General features: G+C 37.2%; 3 protein-coding genes across 3 annotated transcripts; 2 read left to right on the plus strand and 1 right to left on the minus strand.

Moving 5' to 3' along the window:
* Positions 1-209: 209 nt before the first annotated feature.
* Positions 210-14,727, minus strand: setd1bb (SET domain containing 1B, histone lysine methyltransferase b). Its single transcript, XM_057357112.1, has 20 exons — positions 14,618-14,727; positions 14,378-14,520; positions 14,125-14,223; positions 13,290-13,554; positions 12,847-12,968; positions 11,512-12,146; positions 10,800-11,472; positions 9,198-9,833; positions 7,833-7,997; positions 7,572-7,659; positions 7,220-7,389; positions 6,605-6,680; positions 6,099-6,509; positions 4,450-4,668; positions 3,091-4,224; positions 2,532-2,698; positions 1,762-1,887; positions 1,490-1,609; positions 915-1,052; positions 210-717 (listed from the first exon to the last, which is right to left on the minus strand). Exons 1-20 carry the CDS (start codon positions 14,658-14,660, stop codon positions 544-546), a joined length of 5,604 nt encoding a protein of 1,867 aa, XP_057213095.1. The 5' UTR covers positions 14,661-14,727; the 3' UTR covers positions 210-543.
* A 4,624-nt stretch (positions 14,728-19,351) lies between these two features.
* Positions 19,352-22,384, plus strand: LOC130568431 (macrophage-expressed gene 1 protein-like). Its single transcript, XM_057357280.1, has 2 exons — positions 19,352-19,948; positions 20,603-22,384. The coding sequence occupies exons 1-2, from the start codon at positions 19,499-19,501 to the stop codon at positions 22,166-22,168; spliced, it is 2,016 nt and encodes a 671-aa protein (XP_057213263.1). The 5' UTR covers positions 19,352-19,498; the 3' UTR covers positions 22,169-22,384.
* Positions 22,385-23,393: 1,009 nt separating this feature from the next.
* LOC130568516 (macrophage-expressed gene 1 protein-like) lies at positions 23,394-26,174 on the plus strand. Its single transcript, XM_057357430.1, has 2 exons — positions 23,394-23,903; positions 24,241-26,174. The coding sequence occupies exons 1-2, from the start codon at positions 23,454-23,456 to the stop codon at positions 25,810-25,812; spliced, it is 2,022 nt and encodes a 673-aa protein (XP_057213413.1). The 5' UTR covers positions 23,394-23,453; the 3' UTR covers positions 25,813-26,174.

Below are 26,174 nucleotides of genomic sequence, written 5' to 3' on the forward strand. Positions count from 1 at the left end.
GTAGACAGAAAATAACAGTTTATTGAAAAAATATAGATTTTTTTATTTATAATTCACAATAAAACTCATAAAAACATATTTAACTACAATTTCGAATTTAACCATGTTTTTCCTACAATAATCTTGGTAGATTTGTAGTAAAACCATAGTAATCATATATTTCCCACAGTCTCACTACAAGTAGCCAGTTTCAGCATGTAATTTGTAGTTAAACTTTGGTAACACAAATGGTAACCAATCCAACAACAACTATGGTTTCCATGTTTACTATAATAAAACCATGGTTCATTTTGATTTAATCTTTCAAACAATACGCATGATGAATAAGTTTAACCAGAAACTCATCAAAATGCCCTGAAAAGCCTGCTTGAAACATAATGTTGCCAAATCTACATATAAAACTGGGGATGACATGGGTGTGTTAATGTTAATAAATCCTAACATACTGAAGAGGGGTTTGTGCATAAAATATAAGAGTCTGTTTATTTTAACTATGAATCTTGTTTACTGCTAATACCTTAAGTCTGTGAGATGAGTCCATTTTTAGTTGAGTGTCCCTCTGCAGTTCTCTGCACCACAGAGGCAAGGGATCTTCTCATCTTCAATAGGAAATTTGTAATCGTAAGTGATTTCTTCATTCACACCAATAGGTTGTCGGGAATAAATGACAATCTTCTTTTGAGCTTCTACTGTGATGACCTTTGCATAGCAGTTTGGCTATAAAATGGGAAAAAATAACCAGTAAGCACAGAATGTTAAAAGAGCAAATAAATGACATTAATTTACATTTATGAATTTGGCAGACTTACACGCTGTAGCCTATTCAAACTGTATTTGATATTTTGTGAGTATTTGTCTTTTTATATTGAGAATTATAAAGATAAACATTTTCTGGTTGAAAAATGAAAACATACATTGCAACTGTGATTGATGAACCGTGCCAGGTTACCGCACTTGGTTGCATCAATGATCGCGTCCTGGTCGACCCGGAACAGATAGCTGCTTCCAATTCCCTCTTTTTCATAGCGACCTTCACGCATGTCTGCTATTACCTAAAGGAAGGATTATAATCAGGGCTCGATTTGAAGGGGGATGCGAGGGGATGGCACCCCCCTTCTTAAAAAACCTGACAAAAAGCATTCCCTCTGTAAAACCACCATCCCCCCTTTACCATCCCATTTATAATTATTATAATATACATTTTAAATATCATTTTATATTATTTAGATATCTCTAAATAATCAAATATTTGACCACCCCACCCCCATTGAATTTTTTATACAATTCGACCACTGGATATAATAACAAAGTTCGTTTATGTTCATCCTTATTTGTTAAGTCTAAAGATATCATTTTGTGTGTCACCGCAAACAAGTACATATAGCACTGAATGTGTTTTTGCCAAACGTTTTGACTACTATCATATACAAAAAGTCATTTCTTTTGTGTCTCAAATTTTAGAGTACTTAATGGTCTGTGAGTATCTTACCTGTCGAATACTTTGGCCCACATATTCAATTATCATTTCATCTGCGGCTATCGGTTCCTCTGCGAACAACCCCCAGTCATGGATACGACTCTTACCGAAACGTAGCTTCTTCCTTCGGAACTGTAAAGTTGAAAATAATTTTGCTTTGTGCTCCATGAAAAAACAACACGGGCGTTTCGAACAACATGAGGGTGAGTAAATATTTAAAAAAAAAACTGTTTTATTTGTACTTCTCATTCTGGGCTATCCTGTTTTTGGCAAGGTTGCCTCACCTTGAGTTGGTTGAACTTAAGAAGGTCACTATCGCAGCTGAAGGAGGACAACAGCCGGCGTTGTTCTGCCCTAAGTTCTGAGCCTGATCTGGAAGAAGGTGGAATCTGTGCAGGTGCGCTCTTTCCCTGCACATATAAGCACATCAAATGACTTTTAAATAATTTGTATGTTTCCTGACTCATATTTGTCTTTGTAAACAAAGAAACTTGACTTAATACTGACACCTACTGGTTTAATATTAATATGACTGGAGTCTGTGTACACCATCAGACGAGGCGAAATGTTTGCCTCATTTATTTATTTTAAGTTCTAAAATCACATTTAGAATAATATGAAACATGACGAAAACTGATGCTATCTTTTCCTGTCAACATCTAAAACACACATTAAAGGGATAGTTCAGCCAAAAATGAAAACTGTCATCATTTACTCACCCTCAGGTTGTTCCAAACCTGTATACATTTCTTTATTCTGCTAAACACAAAGGAAGATATTTGGAAGAATGTTAGTAACCAAACAGATCTGATCCCCTATTTACTGCCATGGTAGAGAAAATAAATAATATGGGAGTCAATGGGGGATGAGATTTGCTGTTACTGACATTCTTCCAAATATCTTCCTTTGTGTTTAGCAGAACAAAGAAATGTATACAAGTTTGAAACAACCTGAGGGTGAGTAAATGATGACAGAATTTTCATTTTGGGGTGCACTGTTCCTTTAAACACAAATAAAGAAACAGTCAGTTTAAGATTACTTTGAACCCTCTCACCTGAGCGTCTCCAGTAAACTCCTCTGAAGAAGAGTGTGCATCACTGATATATCGCAGTTTTTCCCTTTTGCTGATGTAGTAGTAACCCTCGCTGCGTGCACAACCTGTCATGTGATTCCGGACCCCGTCCAGCCATCGTCTTGCCATGTCGTCGGGAATGCTGGTTGGTGAACCAAAGTCAAGGATCGATAAACTCAACAACATTAATAAGATTGTAGATACATCTCACAGGCTGAAAACACAAAGAAAGATATCTGGAGGAAAGTTAGCAACTGGCAGTTCTGACTATATTAGGAAAAATGACAATGGTAGTCAAGTGCCCCAGAACTGTTTGCTTTCCTAAATTCCTCAAAATATCTTCTGTTGTGTTGAACTATTATGGTAGTCAATGGTGCCTCAGAATTGTCAGTTGCTAACATTCTTCCAAATATCTTTCTATGTGTTCAACTGAACAAAGAATTGTAATACAGATCTGGAACATCTAGAGGGCGAGCAATTCATGACAGAATTACAATTTTTGGGTGAACGATCCCTTTAAATCGGATTTATTAAAGGATATGAGGATGTGGATTCCAACGTGTCTTGCGAAGCCAATCACGATCATTATTCTGCAGCAGAAGCTTCTCATAGGTGGCCTTCAGATGTGCTATTTCCTCCTCATTCACGCCTTTAGTCCAGACAGCATGGATGAGCAATTTCTCTCTTCTCTTTGAGCGTGGAGAGAACATGGAGATATGCGGCCTCGATTCTCTCCACGTTCTCCATGGGTAGGATGACTCTTGAGGTCTTGGTTTCTCTAACACCCTCTGGTTAGGACTGTCATCTAGTCTCCGAGGTGCATCGCATATGTGATTGGAAGGCCTTAAAATTTGATTCGAAGATGATTTTGTCGATACATCTTCCACATGTAACAACGAACGCTCATTTGCAGTTCTAAATTGTTTAATCTGTTGCATTTCAATCTTTCTTCTCTTCATTTTAATCCGCTCTCGGCGTCTTTTCAAGCGTGTTGCGTCCAACGTGGCCGATACTTGATGATTGGAATGACCATCTATATCGAGATTAGCATTCTGATGATCTGGTGTGCGAGGACGGCGTCCACCAGCCCACATATGGACAAGTTCTTGGCTGGGTGGGTGCCGATCGGCCCACAGGTCCCTTTGGTTTACGACAGGTGGGGACAGAGACATATCTCTCCCTGGTGTCCTGGGGATCCCACTATCAGCACATGGAGATGTGTTAGGGAAACACAACGGGTTACCGATTCTTAATCCAGAAGACGTCATCCCCTCCGAGTCATAGATATGGGCAGGACCATTCATCCTGCCAGGGGTTTTTGGTCTTTCCTCATACACGGGATATGATAACGCGAGAGGGGGACAATCATACAAGGGTGAGCATGGTAGTTCCTGGGTGCCTGTTGGAGAAGGAGGAGGAGGTAGAGGTGTAGGTGGACCTGGAGGTAGAACATGGTCTTCCAGCTCGTCATTCTCCAGACATCCGCCGGGTGTGTGTGGAAGCTCCACCACCTCAACAGCAGGAGGTGAAAGTCTACATCCCAGATCCATTTCGAGGTCGCTGTCGGACAAAGAGCCGGTGGGCGTGATGGGTCTGAGATTCAGAGAATTCTCAGCTGTTTCTGTAATAACTCCTTGGTCCTCGGAATCTGTAGAATTTGGGGTATCCAAATCATCTAAAAGCATTTTGAAGATAAGACTTTCAACAAAAAATGTTTTTATAGATCTAAATGACTAACTACAACAATAAAATATGTACAGTATATATACTTAAAACTAAAGTAATATATTAAAAACAAAAAAAACTAATATAAACCACTTAACTAATGCGATTCATGGGTTGCCGTGCACAGTACTGCCACATCAATCCTTTAAAAAAAAAAAAAACTTGACAATTTTACCTGATAACTCTGTGTATGAAGGAGACGGTGGACTCAGCAGCTCAGGCTCGTGATCTGAGAAGAATATCACCGGATCAGGTAGTTTATATCTCTTTGTTAAATAGTGTTTTACTGGGTCCTGTAATGTGTATCGGAGAGGCTCAGGCAGCTTTAGACCTTGCATGTAAACTCTAACACTCAGTTCCTCCTCTGGATCTTCTGCTATTCTTGAATCTAAATCTAAAAGATCAGAACAACAATTTATAATTTGATTGTAAACTAAAGATTTGAACATTGCTTCATATCACTCTGACACAGCTTACATACTTGAGAGAAAACTATATGAATTCTTGTTATGATGTACTTAAAGGGATAGTTCACCCAAAAATGAAAATTCTCTCATGAATTACTCACTTTCTAGTTGTTCCAAACATATATACATTTATTTGTTTGGTTGAACACAGAGAAAGATATTTGTAACCAAACAGTTATTGGACCCCATTGACTACCATAGTAGGAAAATTACAATGGTAGTCAAAAGTGCCCCAGAACTGTTTGCTGTCCAACATTCTTCAAAATATCTTCTGTGTTCAACAGAACCAAAAAAATTATAAAAAATTAGTATAAAAATTATATAAAATATAAAAAAGTAATGTTTCCGACTATGGTAGACAATGGGGTCCCAGTTATAAGCATTCTTCCAAATATCTTTCTCTGTGTTCATCAGAACAAAGAAATTTATACAGATTTGGAACAACTCGAAGGTGACTAAATTATGACAGAATTAAAAGCAATTTAGAATAATTTTCTTTTAAAATCAGCATACTGTGGGAAATGCAGTAAAAAACACTCAAAAAAATAATCAATGTGGCTTAGTAAATATCATAAAAATAAAGTTATATTAGCTTAATAAAATCATAATATTAACTTAATAGTATTAACTTATTAACTTAACTTAATAATAACTTAAATAAAATATATTAACTTAATTAAAATCATTTAACAGATTTTTTCAGTGGGACATACATACTAAATAAATTGATTAAAAATCCAAGTTAATTTCTCTAAAATGTACATATATTATTTAAGTTTATTTAATTAAAAAATAAGTATTTAATTAACACATTATATTTTTAATATACACTTAATATTTGGGTGAATTCTAATAGAAAGTTACTCAGATGTATTTATTTTTTTAACTCACTCATTTCACTGATTTCAGTTTTAAAATGTACTTAATTTTTTTTGTGTAAACTGTTTCATGTAAATTCACAGTAAGTGCAGATTACTTACGGAAAAAAAACATTATTGTAAGTAATGTTCAGTTCAAAGACTAGATCAAATAAAAAGACTAATATGTTTTGTCAATACAGTGACCCCTAGTGGATAAATACAAATAAATCATGTTGGGAGAACGATTTTTGGTTTAGTCTGTAAGGTTTCATGAAGAACCATTACCTGTTTCACAAAGTGGAGAGCTGTTTTTATAGTCTTTTTATGTCTAAAATATTTTTTTAGACTATAAAATGTTAAGAAATACACATGTTGTTTTTAAGAACCTGTGACTCAATGATTCTTTGGGAAACCAAAGATTTCCCAAACCAAAGGTTCTTCTATGACATGGCTGCGAAGATTTCGCTTTAAGAGTGTGGAGAAGTAAATGAACTTACCCAGCCATGTGTGGTCCACATCACTTTCAACAGAAAATGGAGCAGATGGAGTCACAGGGGGGTCGAGATCTTCCTCCCAGTGCGTGAAAGACGAGTAAACCGGAGTGTCCATCATCTCCCTGTTGTCATTATCATCCTCATCTGATGATATCCATATCACTTCTGCCATACTTCTGTGGTTAACTTGACTTTCGGGTGAAGAACTTTCACCATCCAGCTGATCTTCCTCCTCAGAAGATAGAGAGTCTGAGAAGTCTTCACTTCTGTCATCTGAGGAGTCAGAGAAAGATCTAGAGGATTCTGAGGAGCCGTTAACAGTGGGAGAGTCAGAGACAGTCCTGGGAGAGACGAAGGAGTTGTAACCTTGGCTTTGAGATGCAGGGGAGCCTAAACTTGTGTTGCTGACAACATCTGAAGAATAAAAATGAACATAATGATTGTGGAAATGGAATCTACATAGGAACTTTAATGAAATTAAAATGAAACAATGCATAATCATAACAAACCTGTATCTGAGTAATCTTCATCTTCCCTGATAGTTTCAACCTCCTTATCTTCATTTAATTCATCAGCTTTCCTCTCCTGGAGCAATGAAACGTAAAACCATCACACCTGCGGCTCAAGATCAGCTCAGTGTTTAAAAAAAGGGTTAGTTCACCAAAAAATGAAAATTATGTCATTATTTACTCACCCTCATGTAATTTCATACTTGTATAAACTACTTTGTTCTCATGAACAGAGAAAGATATTTGGAAGAATGTTAGCAATTTTCAGTTCTGGAACATCATTGACTACTATAGTAGAAAAAATTAAATGGTAGTCAAAAGTGCCCCAGAACTGTTTGTTTTCCTAAATTCTTCAAAATATCTCATTTTGTGTTCAACAGAACAAAAAATACACTATATATTTTTTTCTACTATGGTAGTGGATGATGTCCCAGAACTGAAAATTGCTAACATTCTTCAAAATATCTTTCTTTGTGTTTAAAAGTTCAAAGAAATGTATACAGGTTTGAAACAACTTGAGGGTGAGTAAATGATGACAGAATTTTCATTTTAGGGTGAACTATCCCTTTAAGAGGTCCATAACATTTGGATTTCTTTCTAGCAGGTCAAACATACCTGACCAGACATCTGAACATCCTCAGATTTTGGGTCTTCCACCTTCTGAGAATTCTCTTCATTTTCTTCCTCATCACTATCTAACTCCAGTGGTCTGCAATGTCTGCGTTTCACCAGGGCATCTTCACTGCCCTTGTCTTCTCCATCATTCACAATGGCTGTTTTTTGCTCTGGTCCTTTAAGAAAGAAACATTGACCACATTGATCCAATTTGCCAGATCGAATTCAAACTAATGCAAATATATTTAGAAACTTCATAAGTAAGAAAACAGCACACCTTAAAGGGTCATTTAAATAATACAATAAGCGTCTAAACAATTGGAGTTTTTACCACATTAAAAAATGAATCAGCCAAACTGACCTTCATCAGAATGGTCAGGACTTGGTAAAGGACAGATCCTTTTGACCTCACTGGAGTCCTGAGCCATTTGATTCTTCCTCTTTAAATAAAAACAAAGACAAATCAAAATCATAACAATTTCTGGTCTGAACATTGTAATAGCTGAAAATATTACAACAACATAAAGGTTGAATGATAAAACATTGCTCATTTTTTGATGAACTCTCCCTTTAAATACAGAGCCAATGTGATGAGTTATTGTAATGCTTGTACCTTAAAAGAAGGTAGTTTAATGGCACCGTGCCAGCTTAATATTTTTCCTGTGCTCAGTACAGTGCCTTCACACCCTGAAGTCCCCATTTTCAAGCACTTCTCTATCCCTTTAGGTTTGTTGTCTTTATTTCCTCCAATTTTAACAGTAACAGATGGGGCAGATACCTGGAGAAACACAACAACACAGCAGCAATCTTTAATTAATCTTCATATGAAACGTACCCTATTATTCATACAGTCGCGGATAAAAGTTTTGAATTTACTTTAATTATGAATTTACTCTTTATAGGTATGCATTTAGGTAAAATTATAATTTTTGTTTCATTCCATGACCTACCAACAATATTTCTCCCAAATGTCAAATAAAAGAACTGGAGAAACAGGTCAAAATAACAGAAAATATGCTCTGTATTTTTTCAGACCCCAAATACTGCAAAGAAAACAAGTTCATATTTACTTGTATTTAGGGAAAGTTTAAAAAATTATGTGATAACCTCGATTTTATCACAGTTTCATGTGTCTGGTCATGCTGTCAGTCTTTCAAATTGCTGTTGGATGTCACTCCTGAGGTCTAATTTTGTTGAAATTCAACAGACAATGGACTGGAATGACCACAATACATCTAGAAATGCTAATTAAATGAAAATTTGGAATGGTTTCTTATTTTTTTCCGCGGCTGTATACGTATACGGGTAGTTGACAGATAACCTGTACCATGTGTCCTATGGTTTTATATTATTATTAAAATTTGTATAATATAAAATAGCAAAACAGAGATTTATCTTCATTGTTAGTTTTTTTACTAGGTTATACCATAGGACACATGTGCGGTTTATTTTCCAACCATCCATACAGCTACTACTCATAGACTACTCCTTTTGTCCAACAGCATTTCGGCCATTCCAGTCTGTGTCTGTTGAATTTCAACACAATCAAACTTCAGGAGTGACAAAGTCATCCAACAGCAACGTGAAAGACTGACAGCATGACAAGACACATGAAAGTTGTGGGGGGGAAATGGCTTATTTTATCATATTCAGTTTTAAACTGATACATGTATCAGGTATGTAAAAACATTAGGCTTGTGTTGTTTAACCATGAATATGAACTTGTTTTTTGGAGTATTCAAGAAAACATTGCATCATTTTTGTTATTTGACCATTTTGTACCATTTCAAGTGTATGCAATGCATATGCAAATAAAAAAATGTTTCCATATGGAATTTGGGAACAATGTTGTTACTAGTTTACAGAATGCAACAAAAATGCTAATTTTACTTAATCGTGTACCTATAAATAGTAAATTATTAAAAATTCGGAGTGATCTCTCAATTTTGTAACACACCAAAAGAAAAATAAATCCCACCTTTGCTGCCTGTTCTTTGTCATCCCACCACCGATCAAATGCTTTAAAGGCCACAATCTCAATCATCCTGCGATGTATGTCTTTCTTTACAATAGCCTGCAGCTCTGAAGCGACGACAGCCAGAACTCCATCTACTGTAGTCTTACTGAGAGATTCTTTCAAAGGCATATAACCTGGTGGGGGCACGGAGGGATTGAATCTGGGCATGGGGTGCGGGGGCCAAGGTGGTCTGTACCTCAACATGGTAGATGAACATCTAGGTGAAGGGTAAGGTGGGCAATGAGTTATGAAATTAAAGGGTGGAGGGGGGAAGGCGGGAGAAAATGATGCTTGCCCTTGTGTTATTCTAGTAGGGATGGGAAGAGCCATTGGACTCTTCCAGTTTGGTGGCCTACAAACTTGCTTGACTTTTGGTGGAGGATATGCAGGTATCAGTAGAGACACTGGAGGAGGAAGTGGCAGATTTGAGGGTATGTTAGAAGAAAGGGAGGGAAAGTGAGTAGGTGGTGGTATAAGCATTTGAGGTGGGGCTATCTGAGAAGAAATTGAAGACACATAGCTTCTGTTGCTACAGATCACTGGTATAGTAGACGGTTCATCTGAAGTATTGTCATCTTCATTTGAGGTGAGGTTGACCTAGGAATGACATCCATATTTATGTGAATACTGGAGGTGAGAAGGTATTGTTTTCATGGTTATAGAGCAATATTCTTATTTCATGACATTCTTAAAGAGATATCGCACCCAGAAATTTAAAAAAATCTTAATATTGATATTTCTTCAATCTTATGCTGTTCCAAAACTGTATGACTTATTGTCTTCTGGGGAACAAAAAGAGCAGAATGTCAGAGACTGACAGACACAGTCACCATTCATTTTCATTGTATGGAAAATGATACCATGAAAAGTGAATGGTGACTGACGCTTCCAGCTCCTTACATTCTGCTTTATTGTAATTCTGTATGTGATTATAATGTCAGCACTTTCAGTTTAAGTCATTGTGTATCTATACGTAATTATGCATCGTCAACCTTAAAAAGTTAATATGCGACCCTGGACCATAAGGGTTAATTTTCTGAAGATGAGACGTATCATCATCATACAGCTGAATAAATAAGTTTTCAATTGATGTATGGTTTATTAGGATATGACGATATTTGGCCAAGATACAACTATTTGAAAATCTGGAATCGGAGGGTGCAAAAATCTAAATATTGAGAAAATCGCTTTTACAGTTGTCCATCAGAACCGTTCTAGCAGGCTGTTGCTAAAGGCTGATTTATACTTCTGCGTCGGACCGTAGCCTACGCAGAGCCGCATACCCTATGCCGTGCCTGAAGCGCACCTCTCCAAAAGTGTCAATGCGACACGGACCGCAAGCGCCGTGATTGGTCTGCTTGAACCCCTCCCTTCAGGTAAAAAAAACTCAGCGATCTTGTCACATTTACTCATACTGTATGTATTTCCAAATTAACTATCTAAATAAATGACGTGTTCGTCTGCATTTAACAACTCAAGCTGCAAAAGTGACTGTTTACATGTCGCTATCACTGGCTATCATCAACTTGTAGTCTTTTATAAGTAGATGCCATCTGGACTTACAGTGATGCTGGAGGACCTCTGCGCTGACTGATGTTCATGTTCCTCGTCTGCCAGGTTAAGAAGTGGAGTAGGACTCACGTCTTCAATGCCAGATTCAGGAAAACAGTCTCTTGAATGGGAGCCAACATTAACTGTATTATTCTGGTCACAGTTTAAGACTTCATCCGGCTCAGGATTTGAGGAGCTGGGGGCTTTCGAAGAGAGCTGTGGTTGAAAGACAGAGTCTATGTCGTGGTCTTCAGTGGTAGTTTCTGAGTCTGAACACTCTTGGCTAAGGATGGGCAGAACTGGACTTCCAGCACTAAGAAGCATTTGGATCCGAGAGTCAAGGCTGTTGGGCTTAGCGGCTGGAGAGGGAGACTCAGGACGAGTGGGGTCTGATTTATCCTGTGTGGTTTCAGATGAGAGGCACTTTTCGTGGGTATATGAGCGAGAAAACTGATCTTGCTGTAAATCGTTTTTGCCACGATTGTGGTCCACCTCTTGGGTTGTCTTACAAGGTACTTGGGAAGGAATTTCACTTAAATTATTTTCTGCATTATTCTGCATATCTGGACGAAAGTGATGAACGTCTACTCCAATGGTGTTTTGAGGCAGTGTTTCTAAAACAGTATCTTCAAAAACAGATTTGTGATTAACACTACGGTTCTTGACCGACCTAGTGAAGTTTTGGCTTAAACAGACATCAGGTTTGTTTTTATCATATGTATACTGGGTGATGGATTTGAGCTTATCTGACTTTGGATGTTCCTGAAATTTACTGGAAGGCACATGACTGGATGAAGATCCAGAGCAATTATGAAATCCCCTATATACAGGTCTATGTATATAGTGATGCTCTGGCCTACGATTGTATGCATTTTGGTATTTGCTCCCAAGTGGTCTGCCCCGGTGTCCTCTACGAAAGTGAGAATTGTTTCCTGGAGTTCTTTGTGTATTCGGGAAGCATTCATTTTTAAGACCACTTTGGATCCAAAGGTTTTGCACAGCACCTTGTATAATGCTAGGTTTCTCTGAGACGGCCTGAAGTTGGGCAGACTGAAGCTGTGAGATGTTTGAGATGGACTGTTGACTAGACGAGGCATTGGGGGTTGTCCGTAAAGCCTCATTTTGGGTTCTCTCACACTGGGATGGAGTGCCTGGCCTGCTGTTGGTCAGAGAAGGGGTGCAAGGAGTCTCTTGGTATTGAGGGGTCTGCCAGAAGCTACTGGGTGTGTCCTGATGCATACTGGAGTAGGCGGTGTCCATGGATAAAGGAGTAGAACAATCCAGTGAGGGAGAACCATTAAATATTGAGGACGATGATGACGAGAAGGCATAAGACAGCTTCTTTAGTGGTTCACACTCCTGAAAGATTGATAGAGAATAAAGTCTACAATTGGAATAAAAAAATAAACCATGCATTTTTAATGCAGCCAAATATTAAAAACGACACTTAAGAATTAAAAATGCTCTGTGTGAATGTATTTTTATTATGCGCATCTCATTTTACATCTCAAGTCAAGTTAAATGTATTTCTATAGTGCTTTTTACAATTGATATAAAATTACACTGTAAACATCAATAGCAGCTTTAACTTGGCAAATGACCATGGTATAAACGAGATAATCCACAGCTAGTCGTGCGTTAAAGGATTTTTAATGCACTTCGCGGAGACAACCTCCGCTTCACGTCGGGTGGTTCTTGGCCTCCACGTCGTGCATTGAAACCCTTTTAACACACATAGTATAAGATTATAACCTTAATATGAAATAGGGTTATAAAAAGGAAATACATTTACATCTCATTATAGCAAAGTTTTACTAGTAAAGAGAATCCAAATTGCTTGTTTATTTCTTTTAATTTCATTTATTTTAAAAGGCATTATCATATCTCAGAGTAAATATGGAATGTACACATGCATATTTATGTTAATTAAATAGCTGAAACTATGAGTCAGCTTCCGGAAAATGTAGACCCATCCAACTGCTGTTTTATTTTCATTTCAGAAAAAGTCATTTAATAACAACCAAATTACAAAGACAAATTGTTTGCTAGATGTACTTACAGTGAAGCAGTCGGTGATTGAGGATGGTGACTGGGGTCCCCAGCCTTCATCTCCAACAGGGAGAGTAAATGGGGTGTATAAACCACTAACAAGCATTTGGAAGTATCGCTTTCGCTTTATGCCTACAACCAATAAAAGATTATTATAGATATACCATATTGTGAAATAATGCAAAATTTCCAACAATACGCAATAAATGCAAATACATTATATACAACTATATTTGAAGAGTTCATTTGCAAATACAGAAAGCGTTTTTAAATATTTTTAAAAATCATGTTTTTGTGCATTCCAAGTAATATCAATCTGCAGTTTGGGTTGTTTTGATTAAGTAATAACTCAAAAAACACAACTAACACAACAAAAACATGAATTTTGAATTGTCTGTTCTTGCTAATAAACTCTATTAAGAAGAATATGAAGCAGGAAATGAATGTATTTACCTTTGGGGTCAAACTCCACATGAATGTTATTTCCCATCACAGAAGTGTTATGAAGCTTTTGCACAGCGTATTTTGCTGCCTTTACGGATTCAAAAATGACCTTCGCTATTCCCAAATGCTTTGTATTCTTTGGATTGTACAAAACGTTCAACTCTTGAACTTCTCCAAATTGTTTACACATGTCGAATAGGAAACCATCTCTAATGTTGTCATTGAGCCTTGTGAATGTCAACTCCTTTGGCGAGCCAACATAATACTCATCAACCTAAAAAAAAGATAGAAGACATACATAATTACCTCTTATCTAGTTTTGTTTGAGGTCTGAGAACATACATCAACATCGGGCTGATATATTAGGACCTTTGAGTGGTCCTTTTGACAATTCTGTTACAAGATGTCATGTTTAATATAGTGATTATAAAGCAGTAGGACAGAGAAATATATTAAAATATTTGAAAAGGAAATAAAATATTTATTTCAGAATTTCGAATAATATCCCAAATCCCCCCAAAAACATCATATGGAAAAAAATTATAAAAACAGAAACCATCACAGAAGTTCTAATGGATTCAATGGTTGTACTGGTTGAAACCTCACTGTTAAAACTTACTGGGTTAAGGCCAAAAACACATCACATTTGACATTCTTTTAATGATAAACGTTTCATAATACTTTATAATAGTATTTATAACAGGACCCGATAGAGATTAAATTGTTTTTTGTTAGCAGGGATAGGCCTATTGGGTCTCTGAAATCCCAATATGACAATATAACGTTTTTATTAATACTATGATTTATGTAATACAAATGCAAAATATTACAACAATTTACCGACCTTGAATTTCGAAACTGTAAGATCTACTTCTTTGAATTTCCTCCAAAAACGAGCAATTCTGGGATCTCGTACAACATCCACGGGAAAACATCCAGGATGCTGCCATTAGAAAATAATTTACAAAACTAGCTCCATTTGATCATTGCAGAATACACAGACAGTGTACACAACATCTAAACATTACTGATCGTCATTAAACGAACATAACATTCATACAAATGTAACCAGGTGAGATCCATTAAGATTGACTCACGGGTGCGCTGAATTGTTGTCCGTCATAGCGGTACAGTTTTTGACTTTCACTGGTCAAAATCGGATCAAGAATCAGTTTGTAACTACTCCAGTTTGGAGCTGCATCCTCCACGTTTTGGGATCGATTGTTTTTGATGAATGTTTCTGGAGTAAAGAATCACAGCACACGGTGAAAACGATCGTTTTCGAATTATGAATACAGTAACTTTAGGCCTGCGATTTCTCTAGCTTTGTTTCTTACCGTTATCTTTCTGCTGACCCTCCTTTTCGACGCTTTCGTACATGATTCGCAGTCATTGTCCAATGTTGGTGAATTGCTTTTTATGGAACTTTAAGCGAATACGATTTGTTTTACACACATCCGAAATCTGTTGTTAAGGAGGCTGTCGGTCTCCCAGGAGGGGAATCAGCATCACTGCTGCACAACAGGTGGGTGGAACCTGTCGCCACACCCGCACTGTCATCAGGTTAGGCTGACTATCAGTAAAACACGAACGGATGAAGAGAATGGGGTTGCCTCGACCACTTAATCTAAACTGTGCCAATATTACAGTATTTTCTCCCCAAAATTAGAAATGTCCCATATTGTAAGAGATGTAAAGTTGTACATATTTTAGCATATTGTCGAGCTTAAAATAGGCCTAAGTTACATGATTGCGAACTGCGAAAGAACATTTGTGTTTGCATTAAAAATTACTTTTATTTTGTAAAATTCTGGTTGTGAGGTTAATGTCATGTGCTTCAGGCCAGGGTAACGTGTGCAGTTGTTACACTAAATACGTTTTTGGTAGCTTTCTTTGCATTTAAATACAGAACAACTAGAAATTAAAAATGCGAGTTAAAAAAGTAGACCAATGAGAAGTAATTGAGACATCGGGTCAAAATGTCTCAGAAGAACCTAATATAATTAGCAAGCATGATTTTTTCGTTTTAAGGATAGAATACACCACAATGTTTTAAACTAAAACAATTTATATATGTGTTTGAAGTCAACATATCAAACCAATGGCAGAAAAAAATAAGCGTAAAAGCACATCAATGTAACGGATGTGTTTGATTTAAATTTTGTTTTATTGGAGATTGTTTCCTGGGCCTTTAAGGGGTAAATCTAGAAGTAAAACCAGTGGGAATATATATAAAAATGTATCTCCTGGGTTTGAAAAACGTAGGTGATTTCCAACACAGTCATGACATGTAATAATATTATCCTGAGGGATGTAGTGCAAATTGCTGTTGCTTTGAAACTTGTGTGGAGATACTAAGAACTTGACAGGCGGTTGTATATAATAATAATATATATCATTAATTATTATTATTTTCACATCGTTGAATGAATTACATACATGGATCACACCATGCTTAGTTTGAACTGAAAATGTTAGTCTTCTTGATTTAGGGTGGGTTGCACCAACAAGGATTAGGTTTAAATCTAGATTAATCAAGGTTTATTTTATAATTAGGTGGCACCAAACTGTAAACCTTGTTTAAAAATAATCCGGTTTATATTTAAGATATCATTTGATTCAGGTTTTAATTTTGCAGTAGATCTAGATTAACTTTAATTCTGTTGCTCCATTATTTTAAACTCTGATTTATCTCTCAGTTAGGGATTAACTTTAAACTTGCTACGAGGTTTAAATAAATAAAAAACACATGTCTATAATAAAATGTGCGGGAAAATGATCAGAAACAGACAAATAAGCGTCATGTCATGCTTCAGTGATGTGTTTATTGTAAATACACATGGAAATAAATAAAACACCTCAGCACGAGTCAGGGCACGGTGGTTTGATGGGTGGTCGGCTGTGAAGCGTCAAGTTCAAGATGCCCTGCTTTCTTATCCGATACATACAAGCACAACGTGACTACGACATCCAGACTGGATGTCCATACTCTATTTATTTTTCAGTATGTGTATGTGTGTGTGTGTGTGTAATTAAGCTGACCGCAGAGGGGTTTACTGGGTAGAGCCCGATGAAGATATACCAGACGGCATGTGCATAGACCCAGAAGGCATCCGTGGGTCGCCTGCTACAATGGAGGAAGACATTTGCGCATTGACCCACAAACAGGTGTGTGAGTTTGTAAAAGCATTTGCCATGTGTGTTTGTGTTGCTGGAGGAAAATGAACCACACTAAAATTACATTTTGAGACCATTTATTGGAATAAAGGCTTTAAAGGAGCCATTCTTTTGCTGTTTTTGAGGCTTTGATTATGTTTTTGGGGTGTTTAACAGTGGATGTTTCTAATTTGGAAAAAAAAAACGCTTTATATTTCACATATTTTAAGTCTATTGTTCACCGCTGTCCCTCTTCTCACAAAACGGCTGGATTTCTTCCGGTCTATATAAAGTCCCTCCTTCAGAAACGCTCTGATTGGTAAAGCTGACGAGGTCTGTCGTGATTGTCGTCCCCGCTTAGAGTGTGTTTGAAGATGTCCCACCGATAACATACGGTGAGGGAAATAATTATTTGATCCCCTGCTGATTTTGTAAGTTTGCCTGCTTACAAAGAAATGAAGGGTCTATCATTTTTATGGTGGGTTTATACAGCAGTTTGTCTCAGTTCCTTTCGGTGGTTTCTTTAGCTGTCAGTCTGACAACCCTCTTGCACAGTATCAATCTCGCTGTCCACCCCTGTTCAGTCAACACCTCGCTTCCATTAGTGATGGCTGTCAGGTATTGTTCTGCGTCCAGTCAGGTGTGTTCACTGGTGGTCAGTTAAAGCCTGTCCACCTCCCACCATTCACAAGACCACCATTGATCAGCATGATTGCAACAAACACTGTTGCTGTAATGACAGAAGCTGATCATTCCTATAGTGAGAGTAGGAGGAACTAAGATGTGGCGACTGGCGAAGCCCGGTGAAAGATCAAATGGTCATGAAGTTTAATAGGTCTTCAAATCAAATGGCTTCAGTGTTTGACGGTTCTTCTCAGATGTCTGGAGGAGAGAATGCAGGTGTAGCTGTTGGTGTAATGCTTTTGATTGCTGCTGTTGTAGTGGGAACAGTGCTTTTAGTGAAAATGTCCTCTGGCCTCAGGGTAAGCAGAGGGTACGAAGAACTTTAAAGTGAGGTTTGTCAGAAAATCGTGATCTCGGAGTCTACGGATTCCTCGAGTCGTGCGTTCGTGAGATATTACTCTTTTATATATTTTTTTATTACCCTTGAACGCTGCTGGGTCAAGCAATCCAAATAAGTGGCACCTGATAAATTTGCAAGTCTTGGGTGCAAGAGGTCGCCGGTTCGAACCTCGTGTTGCGCATTTACACATTTCAATTTGCAAGTATGTAAACAAACACATTATAATGTCATTTTAGTAATGAAATAAAATCAAATAAAGTGCGATGTATGTAGTGCAACTTAAAGTGTTTTATAATACATGTAAATATATTCAAACAGAAACAAGGTACAAAATGACATTCTTTCTTTCATTGTCACTTCCGACATCTGTTCCTCCTATATTCTGTATTTCATCTACTTTTGCTCTACGCTCTTGATTCAACCCCTTTGGGATTGGCACATGTCAATGTTTGAACCTCTGAAAGCTCTCCTCGGGTTGCTGGGTCAAGCATGTCAACTGAGTGGCACACACGATGAACTGCAAATCTGGCGTACAAGAGGTCGTGGGTTTGTACCTCGTGTTGCGCATTTACACGTTTCAATTTGCAAGTATGTGCACAAATAGTGCAAGTATGTAAACAAACGAAATGTAATGTCATTTTAGTAATGAAATGAAATAAAATAAAATAAAGTGCGATGTATGTAGTGCAACTTAAAGTGGTTTATAATCCATGTAAATATATACAAACAGAAACAAAGTAAGTACAAAATGACATTCTTTGCGGTTTTACTTTGTTGTCACTCGACCTGTGTGGGCATGCTGTGGGTAGGCTGGGGGAAGTGTGGGCTGGGTGTGGTGGGTACGTTGGCTAAAGTGTGGGTACGCTGGGCAAAGTGTGGGCTTGGCCCCGGTGGTGCTGCTTGCAGCTCTTGTATATATTAATTTTATGATTGGTTTATTGCTCATATCTCAAATGAATCAAAACAAACCTATCATTTCTAAAAAACTGAAAAAGTTCAATTGACTTTCTGTTGTGCTACAAATATAGGTTTATCACAAAATTGGCTGGATAAACTGGTTTATGAACACTCATACTGCATGATCGATCAGACCCTCATCTAAAAAGACCAAAAAACACAACATTTGCTGCAACATTTAATGAGCATTTATCTGCCTGACAACATAGTATTTATAACATAGCATATATAACATAACATAATGAGTATAGCACCCATTTGACATTTTGCATCAAACATCTTATTTGACTGACACCATTGTTTTCACCCCAAAATTCCCATAAATCACAATGATATTGTTATTATGATTTCTTCTGGCCACAATAATTATGAAATGAAAATATTGTGTGATGTTGAATTGCCAAAACGACTAGGATGAGAGACCTTTACCTTTATCTGGGTAAGATATAGTGTTTTTAATCCAGGTTTCCTTCTGATGTCTTTGGCATAGCAGCGGTCTGAACTGAGATGAGGAGGGGTCCAACACGATGCCCTGAAGTGGTCAAGAGTAAAATACAATATCAGATTGCCGTTGTTATTTTTTCTTATTAAGTACATCTGACATTTTAATATATTTTAACACATGTTAAACGTGTCATATACTGTAGGATTTTGCATTTATTTTGTATATAGGATTTTATTTATTGTAGATTTCATTTATGTGACAGATAACATCAACAATTTAATTCCTTTTTAAAGAAACAGATTTTTAAGTTGATCAGCTTGTTCAGACGTTACCGTAATTTAACAGGGCATGGCTCTTCAGGACCAGAGTTGTGCTACTTCAATAACGTATAGAATGTCACAAGAATAGAAAACCAGTCGTTTTGTGCTGTCTGTGGTCGTTATGTAAAAGTCTTTATGTGGAATGAAATTGAAAGTAATGTGTTATTATGTTCTAAAAATACTTTTATATACAAAACGTTCTTTACAAAATTGGCTAGACAAACTGGTTTAATAAAGCCATTCATCCTGTAACTGCAATAAATAACGCACACAATTGTAAAGAGAAAGGCATTCTCAAACAACACACTTAGCAGTCATGGAAATGAGAGCAATCTATCTGCTGATGTTCAGCTGGTTTATCCATGTCAGTGATCTTTATCCAAACATCCATCCCATTAATGGACTTCGTGAGTGTCGCAAAAACTCATCTTTACCAGCACTGCAGGTCCTACCAGGAGGAGGATGGGACAACCTGCGCAACGTAGACATGGGACGAGTGATGAACCTGAGCTATTCCCAGTGCCAGACAACAGAAGATGGTGTTTATCTAATTCCAGATGAAGTCTTTGTCATTCCACAGAAAGAGAGTAAAGTGGGAACTCACTCAAAAATGATCATGTCATGGCTGGAGCATACAAGCTATACTTCAGGCTCTGTAAATGCAGAAGCATCCTTTTTTTCTGCGATCAATGGAAAATTCTCCATAGAAAACCAACGTGTGAAAACCCAACAAGTGAAAGAGAATTCTGTAACCTCTCGGGTTGAAGTAAGTCAAGATAACAGTGCAGTTCACTTAATATTATGATTGCGGAGCCAAAAAAATAATGGATGATTAATTTGGTCTCTGTAGCCATCTCTGTTTAAAATTGCAACTTTTTATGTGAGTTAAAGTGAAACGGACTCAAACTTACATTACTCACAAAATAATGGAGTTAGATATATGACAAAACACGTAAATTTAAATTCTGTATATTTTAATAATAGACACGTGTCATTGAACACAACTGCATATTATGTGGCTTTTAGTATAGTTAAGTACAGTTGTAAACCTGTATTTTAATATATATATATCTGTAAATTGTATAAATTATATACACAAATAATATGTATTAAAACACATTTTCATTTAGTTAAATATCAGATGTCCAGGATTCAAGTTAAAACTGCATGAAATGTAACATTAAATTTTTTTTAAACAATTCAAAGTTTTGTCATATCTCTGACTACATGCAAAATTGTTTCCATTTCGTTTCTTATAATTCCATTATAAATCATCATTGTAAGTTAACCATTGCTAATTGGGCTGAGGAGGCAGTTTTTATCATTGAATATTTAAGAAAAATAATCTAATAAAAATGGCAAATGCCTAATTAACTTTCCTGTTTAAATTCGTTTTCTCTTTTCTTTCTAACATTTCCAGGTGCGTAACCATCTTTACACAGTAAAGGCGTATCCTGATTTCGCTCTGGATTCTCGCTTTGTTCACCAGACTATGGAAATCGCAGACGCTATTGAGAACAATCAAACCCGTCAAGCAACTTATCTGTCAGAGAGACTTATTCTTGATTATGGTACTCATGTCATCACAAGTGTTGATGCCGGTGCCACTTTGGAGCAGGAGGACTATTTAAAAAAGTCTTTTATCTCTAATAGTCTGTCAAGCATGTCTTCTGTCTCTGCATCAGCTGCGTTTAGCTTTTTTGCCAAAGTGAAATATGATTTTACTGACAAGACACACACTAAAGACAGTTATGAGGGTAACATCACATATTCTATAATTCAGAGTCATGGAGGGGCTTTATTCTACCCTGGCATCACTTTGCAGAAGTGGCAGGAGGGCACGCTAAATAATCTGGTGGCTATTGACCGCTCTGGTTTGCCCCTGCACTATTTTTTCAATCCAACGACATTTCCAGACCTTCCAGAGTCAACAATTACTAAACTAGCTTTATTAGTGTATCAGGCTGCAGAGCGTTACTATGAAGTTAACACCATTCCCGGGTGTGTAAATCCTGATTCCAAAAATTTTAACTTTGAGGCAAATGTAGATGATGCATCTTGTGAGGGACCAGCCACCAATCTTACCTTTGGTGGCATTTACCTAACATGCAATCCATCGACATCAGAAGGAAACATCATTTGTGATGGCAAGGCACAGAAGAATCCAGCAACGGGTGAATTTTCATGCCCTAAACCGTACACTGCCACTCTGTTACGCTCTGAGACGGTAGAAAGTGGGTACTATCATTATGAGTGCGGCAAAAAATGTTATACATGTGGTTTGTTTTGGCTGTTCACTTGCTGTGACCCAGTATGTACTAATAGTTACAAAGTTCACAGTGCATTAATTTCCACCTACTGGTGTTCAACAACACAGAAGACCCAAGAGAACTCTGGATATCTTTTTGGAGGTCTGTACGGACCTTCTATGCAAAACCCATTTACTAAATCTAAAAGCTGTCCTGCAAATTTCTTTGCTCAAAAGCTTTTGTCTAATGGCATGATGGTTTGTCTGAGCAATGATTATGAGACAGGAACAAGATTCGCTGTTCCTTTCGGTGGTTTCTTTAGCTGTCAGTCCAGCAACCCTCTTGCAGAGGGTAAATCTCGCTGTCCTCCTCAGTTCAGTCAACATTTAGCCGCTGTTAGTGATGGCTGTCAGGTGTTATACTGTGTCCAGTCAGGTGTGTTCACTGGTGGCGAGTTAAAACCTGTTCGCCTCCCACCATTTACAAATCCACCATTGATCAGCATGATTGCAACAAACACTGTGGCAGTAATGACAGAAGGCGATCGGTCCTGGGTGAGAGTTGGAGGAACTAAGACGTGGCGACAGGCAAAGCCTGGTGAAATAAATCAAATGGCATTAACGTTTGACAGATCTTCTCAGATGTCTGGAGGAGAGAAGGCAGGTGTAGCTGTTAGTGTAATTACTTTAATTGCTTTTGTAGTGGGAGGAACTTTTTTTTGTGACAAGATTTTCTGACCTCAGGGAAAGAAGAAAGTGCTTCATGAGGAACAAATTGAAAGAGAAAGAGAAGAGGATGCAAATTAATTTGTTTGCGAATTCTAATGCATGTAATGTAATCAAATGAACTGATAAGTTGTTTTTTGGTGATGATAGGTATAGTTTTCTTTAGATTCAAGTTGAATTATCTCTTCATTTCTGTTATGATTTAAATGAACATATCAATAAAATGCTTTTTTTGTCTGTAAAATTAATCAATAAATGTTAGATTGTTTCAGCAAATTGAAGTTGTGTCTTTATTTAGAAGAACAATGCAAGGGATTTGTCTGTTTTATTAGTGCCAGTTATAAAAGATAAAGCTTGTAAAGTAGGATCATTACAGGCCCTTAGCCAGTATTTTATCTAAAGTTTTAGAAATTATTTTGTTGGATAGGGTTAGTGTGCTTATTAACTCGGCAGATAATCAGTTTGGGTTTAAAGCAAAACATGGCACTGACTTGTGTATATACGCTCTTAAAGAAATAGTAAATAAGTACAGAGATAAAAACTCATCAGTGTTTTTGTGTTTCAATGTTGCATCAAAAGCTTTTGATAGAGTAAATCATGAAAAGCTATATAAAGTTGACACAAAGAGGAGTGCCTAAATATATTGTGAGAATTTTGAGTTATTGGTATGCCCAATGCAAGTAAAGTGGGGCAATAAAATCTCTGCTCCTTTCGGGGTTAGTAATGGTGTGAGACAAGGAGGAATTTTGTCCCCAGTCTTGTTCAATCTCTATATGGATGATTTATCTACTTGAAAGCCTGCAAAACGCTTACCTCAACTGACTCTTACAAGTGAATGTTCCCTCTGGCTATCTATGATCAGTGAGCAACACCTGATGATTCCCTTACAACAACGCACAAACATTTGCATTCATAAAAACATTCACAGTAAAATCGCCAGTGTTAAAAAAGGTCAAATTAACTCTCACAGTGTTTATATAATCCACACTTTGAGAGTGTGGATTATATATACACCGTGAGTGTTAATTTGACCCTTTTTAACACTGGCTATTTTGCTGTGTTGATGTAGCTTTATACGGTTTATTGTTAGCTCTTAATGCAAATGTTAAATACAAGGTTGATTTGAATAATTAAATAAATGCAAATGGAAATGGAAATGTTTGTGGTTATGTAAGTTTTTGTGGACAAAACTGACTAAACTGGTTTAATAAAGACCACAGACACTGGGATTGCAATAAACAACAGATGCAACTTTGAAGAGAAAGGTTTTTTTCTCCTGACAACACACTTGACAATCATGAAATTGCGAGCAATTTTTGTGGTGATACTGTGCTGTTTTTTCATGGCCTGTGACCCTCATCCACTCAGTCGTCCCAGTAATGGACTTCGTGAGTGCCACAAAAGTTCCGCTTTACCAGCACTGGAGGTTCTACCAGGTGGTGGATGGGATAACCTACGCAACATAGACATGGGACGGGTGATGAACCTGAGCTTTTCCCAGTGCCAGACCACAGAAGATGGTGTTTATCTCATTCCAGATGAAGTCTTTGTCATTCCACAGAAAATAAGTGGAGTGGAAACAAACTCTGAGATGATTATGTCGTGGCTGGAGCAGAAAAGTTCCACTTCAAGCTCTATAAATGCGGACGTTTCTTTCTTCTCGGTGGTTAATGGAAAATTCTCAACAGAAAACAAACGTATGAAAACCCACCAAGTGAAAGAGAATTCTGTAACATCTCGGGTTCAAGTAAGTCAAAATATTATTCTAATAAAATTAAAATGGAAATACAGAATTTCATTCAATGATTCAACTGAGTATTTAAAAATACTTTTACTATGACATAAAATTCTAACGTTCTTTGGTATATATAATTTTTTACTTTTACTGTTATGACTGTGCAGCTAAGATTAACATATAAGTACTTAATAGTTTTTCATTATTAATGAACATTACATTTTAGCAGTAAAACTAATTTTCTGTACTTTCTGTATATTTATGCTATTCAAAATAGACCTAGACATATATACATAATCAAAATTATATGAGCTAATTACATTATTGTATTTTTCTTTAACATTTCCAGGTGCGTAACCATCTTTACACAGTAAAGGCGTATCCTGATTTCGCTCTGGATTCTCGCTTTGTTCACCAGGCGGAGGAAATCGCAGACGCTATTGAGAACAATCAAACCCGTCAAGCAACTTATCTGTCAGAGAGACTTATTCTTGATTATGGTACTCATGTTATCACAAGTGTTGATGCCGGTGCCACTTTGGAGCAGGAGGACTATTTAAAAAAGTCTTTTATCTCTAATAGTCAGTCAGACATGACTTCCATCTCTGCATCAGCAGGGTTTAGCTTTTTTGCCAAAGTAAATTTTGATCTTGACAAAGAATCTAAGAACACCCCTAAAAACAATGGTTATCAGGGTAATGTCACATATTCTATAGTTCAGAGTCATGGAGGGGGTTTATTTTACCATGGTATCACTCTACAGAAGTGGCAGGAGAGCACGCTAAATAATCTGGTGGCTATTGACCGATCTGGTTTGCCCCTGCACTATTTTCTTAACCCAATGACATTTTCAGAACTTCCAAAGCCAACAATTACTAAACTAGCTTTATTAGTGTATCAGGCTGCAGAGCGTTACTATGAAGTCAATACAATTCCTGGGTGTATAAATCCAGACTCTAAAAATTTCAACCTCCAGGCAAATGTGGACGATGGATCTTGTGAGGGGCCAGTCACTAACCTTAGCTTTGGTGGCGTTTACCAAACATGTACACCTTTGACAGTAAATGGAAGTCTCATCTGTAATGATAAGGCTGTGAAGAATCCAGCCACAGGTGATTTTTCATGCCCTCAGGTGTACACCGCCACCCTATTACGCTCAGAGACACAAGAAAGTGGGTACTATCGTTACGAGTGCAGCAAGAAATGTCATTCATGTGGTTTCTTATGGCTGTCAACTTGTTGTGACCAGATGTGTGGCGATACTTACTATGTTCATCGTGCAAATATTCACACCTACTGGTGTTCTACAACTCAGAAAACTCCTAAATACTCTGGGTATCTTTTTGGAGGATTTTATGGACCATCTTTACAAAACCCATTTACCAAATCTAAAAGCTGTCCTGCAAATTTCTTCATCCAGAGATTTTTGTCTAATGGCATGATGGTTTGTCTGAGCAATGATTATGAGACAGGAACACGATTCGCTGTTCCTTTCGGTGGTTTCTTTAGCTGTCAGTCCAGCAACCCTCTTGCAGAGGGTAAATCTAGCTGTCCTCCTCAGTTCAGTCAACATTTAGCTGCTGTTAGTGATGGCTGTCAGATATTATATTGCGTCCAATCAGCTGTTTTCAATAGCGGTCAGTTAAAACCTGTTCGCCTCCCCCCTTTTACAAATCCACCATTGATCAGTACGATTGCAACAAACACTGTGGCAGTAATGACAGAAGGCGATCGGTCCTGGGTGAGAGTTGGAGGAACTAGGACATGGCGACTGGCAAAGCCTGGTGAAATACATCAAATGGCATTAACGTTTGACAGATCTTCTCAGATGTCTGGAGGAGAGAAGGCAGGTGTAGCTGTTAGTGTAATTGCTTTAATTGCATTTGTAGTGGCAGGAAATGCTTTTTCTGAGATATTCTGACCTCAGGGGAAAAGAAAGTAAAAAGTGCTTCATAGTGCGTGACAAATTGAAAGAGAAAGAGAAGAGGATGCAAATTAACTTGTTTGCAAATGCTAGTGCATGTAATGTAATCAAATGATCTCTAAAAGAAATCCTACTGTGATTTGTTGTGGTGATGGGTATAATTATGCTTTTCGAATTTTTTTCAAAAATGCTTAATTACAAGGTTTTGTTTCTTTAAATTCAAGTTGAATTATGTCTACAATTCTGTCACGACTTAATTCAGTTAATTTTGAAATTATTTGGTGAGCATTGTTAGAATAAGTTGTTGAAATCAAAATGTCTGTCACAATTGTTACCTTTAAATAATCAATAAACTTCAA

Source organism: Triplophysa rosa, linkage group LG17 (genome assembly GCF_024868665.1).
Source record: "Triplophysa rosa linkage group LG17, Trosa_1v2, whole genome shotgun sequence".
In the NCBI taxonomy this organism is placed as follows: Eukaryota; Metazoa; Chordata; class Actinopteri; order Cypriniformes; family Nemacheilidae; genus Triplophysa; species Triplophysa rosa.